Below are 4,690 nucleotides of genomic sequence, written 5' to 3' on the forward strand. Positions count from 1 at the left end.
AGACTAGAACCTTCTCTCTGAGTGGCAGCAAAATGCAGGCAAGAACTGGCTTTGCTGTGGCTCTGATTAGGCAGGGATAGGAGATATTCCCATCCCTCTGCTGGGCTGGGGAGGCCCAGGAGATCCAGCTCTTCCTCTAAATAAACTCCATAAAAATAAAGAGCTAGAGATCAACAAGGCTTGATTGCACCCCACTGCACTTTTAGGTGCTGGTTTTAGGAAGCAATTCCAGCTCACAAGAGAGATCAGGAACTGGATTCTCATCCCCAGGAAAGCCTCACAAGTGCAGCAGAGCACAAAAGTTGATTTTGCCAGGGAAATGCAGACATTAAAATGCTGCTGAACTATGGGGAAAAGCTTCTCCCATCTGCACCTTGTCTATAAATAATGCTCTGCCTCTCTGCTTCCATCACACAGGAACATCCCACCCCTCAGGAATTTGCTTTGCCTTTGGAAGCAGAGTGTGGGAGGTGACAACCAAGCCAACCAAGCTGTCAAGGAGAGTCCCCCCGTGTCATGGAGCAAAAGAACCAAGAATCCATGGCCAATGAGTGGGAAAAGAGCAAATTCCTACAGCCCCAGGGTGAGCTGGGCCTGGGAGGGAGCTGCTTCCCTCAGCCTTCATTCACTGCCCCTGCAGCTCTAAATCCCAGCACGGGGATGAATGAAAACCTTGTGAGCCCTTCCCAGATTAAATGTGCCAAGAGCTCCAAAAACCCAGTGTAGAGATGGTCCTGAACCCCATAAAGGGCTTGAAACCAGGCAACCAGAGGAGCTCACTCCACCAAGGCCACCTGGCCCTCAATTCTCATCAGTACTACAAAAAGACTAAATAAAAACTTAAAAATCACAAACAACAGCATTCTACCATGGGAAAAAAAAACCAAAAAATTCAAAAACGAGCTGGAAGTGTCTCATCATCCCTGTGGAACAGCTGCAGAGCTGCTCCTTGCCGTGGCTCACCTCAAAGACCTCCTCATCCAATATCCTGGTGCCGAACACGATGATGCCGTTGACGTCGATGATGGGGTGCTCGCTCCGGTCCAGGAACTTGGTGATTTTCTTTTTACAGTCCAGAACCAGGGTGACATTTTTCTTCTGCACACTCAGAGCCACTCGGTGCCACCTGTGAGGACACAGCCCACAGACGGGTCAGGCGCAGCCCTGGGCTTTGCGGGACAAGGCAACGATTGCACAAAAAAATGAACTTTCAGGAATTGATGCTCTCATGGAAATCCTCCCTGGGCAGAGCCTAAAGGGCTGGTTGGCAGGAGAAATGCTGATTGACAGCTTTCATCCCTCCAAATCAGGCAGGAGAGGGCCAGCTCTGGCTTCAGCAAGAAGCAGGGATAAAACCACACCGCTGCCTCCCTTTTCCACCCTCTTTTTAAGCCCTGCACAAGCCTCAGCGTGGATTTTGCAAGACAAACTGATTTTTTTTTTTAAGGCCCTTCACAGGAAAATCAATGTTCCTATCCCCACAAGTAGCAGACAGCAGCACTGACTGCTCATTTACAATTCTTACAGATGTCAAATTAATCCACCAAAGGCCAAAATGACAGAGTGGGGCACCTGTCAGCTGCCAGGGGTGTGCAAATACATTTCTATAGGCACAATTCCCATTTTACACAACGTTCAACATGCTGGCACGGATACAAACAACGAACTGGTTTTTTTCCTTGGTGCACAAAATGTCACTTACTTGCCATCTGCTAGGTTAATGCCTCTAAAGAGAGGATAGTCTTCTGGGCCTGGCTTTCCTGTATGGTCTTCATACAGGAATACAGGAGATCTACCCAACTCCACACCAATTTGCTGGATCCCTTGCTCATTGTAAATTGAGATCAAGAAGGACTGACCTCCTTTCTTCGCTTTTACAGTGGTTAGAATGGAGAAGTCCTCTGGGAAGGGGGAAGCTGGAGTGGAAAAGCAAAGAGGTTAGTGAGGTTTCCTCGGAAACAATCCCTACATCAACAGTGCTGTTGTCTGAGAAGCCGTGGCTGGTTTGTCTCCAGATGTGTGCACATCAGCAGCCCTAAATGTTTATACAGGGCCAGCTGAAGATGTGGATTTTCCCCAAATACTCTGTGCTGGGGAAACAAAAGTTCTACAAAAGTCATTGGCTTAAATTTGTAATTTTTTGCATGCAACCCTTCCAAAAGAAGCTCCCCTAAAGATTTTTAGGACACAAAGCAAAAACTTTCATGGGATGCTCCAAACGAATTGAAGTTATCAAAGGGACAGAGGAAATCAAGAATCAACACAATCTTGAAGGGTTTTTCTTTAAGGGAGCAGAGAATTGCATCAGGATTTGTTCATTCCAGATGAGAACAGAAGATTTCTTAGTTTTGACTTTCAGGGTTGCTGCAGACACCCACAAAAAAAAAAAATCTGAAAAAGGAAATAAATCTGCCAATCAGTGGAAAATGCTAATTTGTCTGCTTATTAAACAGCACCTCATTTCCTGGCCTTTCCTCCTGCCAGGAAAGAGCTGTGTCTGATCACAGGTGATTTCTGTCTTTATTTCTGCAAGGTTTGGAGGAGCCATTAAACTCTGTCAGTACAGGGTCAATCTGCAAGGCCAGGCAAACACATTTAAAGTTTCAATCTGAGCATCACCTTCTTGCAGAAACCCAAATTCCTCCCCCTTCTTTGGATTTCTCTGGTGTTCAGACTGAAAAAAAAAAATGAGCCCAAACTGAAAATCCTGGACGCACATCCCAAACAGGGCAGCTTGAAAACCACCAGGAGCATTCATAAAAAAGATTTCTTGATCAAATTATACACAGACACCCCCTGATGTGCATTTCAGAGCGTGGGGCTTGCAGGGAATCTCCCTTTGGAGCAAACCAAGGATTGCTTTGTACCCCGGCAGGGCAGGGCAGAGTGGGGCAGCCCCACCGTGGGGTTTGTGACACGTGTGGCACTGCTGGCACCCAGGGAACACAGGGATCCTGTTTAAGCTGCAGATGTGCAGCCAAACAAACCACAAAAACCACCAAGCTCAGTGCCCAGAAGCTTCAAATAGATTTCCTTCACTAGTTTAGGTTTTTTTCCTAGGGGGGTTTCACCCAGGGAGGGGATGAGGAACGTGGCAGTGGGGAGTTCTTGGCACCACAGCAAAGCTGGAGCTCAAACACAGAAGCCCTGAGCTCATCCCCTTCCTCTCCTGACTGGGAGGTGCTTTAATTTTTAGGAACAAAGTTTTTATGTATTTATTTAAGTATTTAAGAACAAAGTTTATAATGTATTTTATCTGCCTACAGCAGGGAAGGGGATGAGGCAGGAGCTGCATCCAAACCAGAATGGCTGCAGAGCAAAGGGAGAACTTCAGGAAGGAAACTCAGCGTACCTATGGAGAAACACTTTGTACCAAGTTCATCCCCCTCACCTTGTGTAAACAACATTTGGGAAGCAGCAGAGAGGCCTCCCAGTCAGGAATTCAATGCCATTAGATTCTGATTTATCCCCAGGACTCAGCCCCAGATATTTGGCCAAAGCAGCTCTGGTTTTGGTGCCTCCCTGAGCTTTATCTCCCTCCCCTGTGCACAAACCCTCCTGGAGGACTGAGCCAGGACCATACGCCTTCCTGGCTCCAATTACAGCCTACAGATTTGGGCCTTTTATGTAAAATAGTTCATGTCCAAAATTTCATTATGAACCCACAATACAGTACCTTTCAACTTGGACAAGCTGCCAACTCATTAAAAAGCTGCTTTTAATTTTTTTTTTCACTATTATCAAAATGTCTCCATGGTGATGCGAGTTTCTCAACCCAAATAATCATAATGGATGAATTATAGCTGACATTACTCTGTTACTGCTCTGCTGTCCTGGCAAAATAACAATGCCTGCACTGTCAGAGGCAGAAATGACCCGGGCTGCTGAACGAGGGATGAAAACACATCCCCACACACACCAATACCGATAAATACACGGCCAGAAATACACCAGGCAGGGAGAAATTGACCCAAATCCCTCCAAAACAATGGAGACACCCCTCCAACAAAGGCTTTGGGATGGAGTCCTCCTCTTGGATCCGCTCCTCAAACGAGCTCACGCTGGGAGATGCCGAGCATCCATCGCTGGGGCTGGCTGGCATCCTCCTCCCACCCCGTGGCCAAAGCCTCCCAAAACCACCCTGTGGGACCTCCCACAGCACGGGGGGGAGCCCCCAGTCCTGCTGGAGCTGCAGGGTGGGCATGGCTGGATCCATGGGATGCTCCAATGGATGAGCCAGGGTCAGGCTGAGCAGCTTCTTGCTTGAGCACGCTGATTAAAGGCTCTTGCAGAACCTCGTGGTCTTCAAAACAGGGCAGGTTTGGACCTTCTTCCTGATCCAGGTGTGCCCAAACACAGCCTAAACCTGAGTCCTGCTCCTGAGACCTTCATCCTAATCCAGGTGTGCCCAAACACAGCCTAAACCAGAATCCTGCTCCTGAGAATTTGTTAATCCAGGTGTGCCCAAACACAGCCTAAATCTGAGTCCTGCTCCTGAGAATTTCCCAATCCAGGTGTGCCCAAACACAGCCTAAATCTGAGTCCTGCTCCTGAGAATTTCCCAATCCAGGTGTGCCTAAGCACAGCCTAAACCAGGGTCCTGCTCCTGAGACCTTCTTGCTAATCCAGGTATAGCCAAACACAGCCTAAACCAGAGTCCTGCTCCTGCTCTGGAGCTGCTGAACAGCAG

At 47.9% G+C, this 4,690-nt stretch overlaps 1 protein-coding gene across 1 annotated transcript in view; it reads right to left on the bottom strand.

Annotated features, from left to right (window-relative positions):
• The window catches only part of COL5A1 (collagen type V alpha 1 chain), a 108,205-nt gene that overhangs the window by 99,606 nt on the left and 3,909 nt on the right, over window positions 1-4,690 (bottom strand). Inside the window, exons 3-4 of the mRNA XM_031057288.1 lie at window positions 1,703-1,916; window positions 964-1,126 (exon numbers count right to left, since the gene is read on the bottom strand). Coding sequence (XP_030913148.1) covers window positions 964-1,126; window positions 1,703-1,916 — 377 coding nt within the window. The remainder of the gene's footprint in view (window positions 1-963; window positions 1,127-1,702; window positions 1,917-4,690) is intronic.

The sequence above is a fragment of the Geospiza fortis genome, unplaced genomic scaffold, assembly GCF_000277835.1.
Source record: "Geospiza fortis unplaced genomic scaffold, GeoFor_1.0 scaffold27, whole genome shotgun sequence".
Classification (NCBI taxonomy): Eukaryota; Metazoa; Chordata; class Aves; order Passeriformes; family Thraupidae; genus Geospiza; species Geospiza fortis.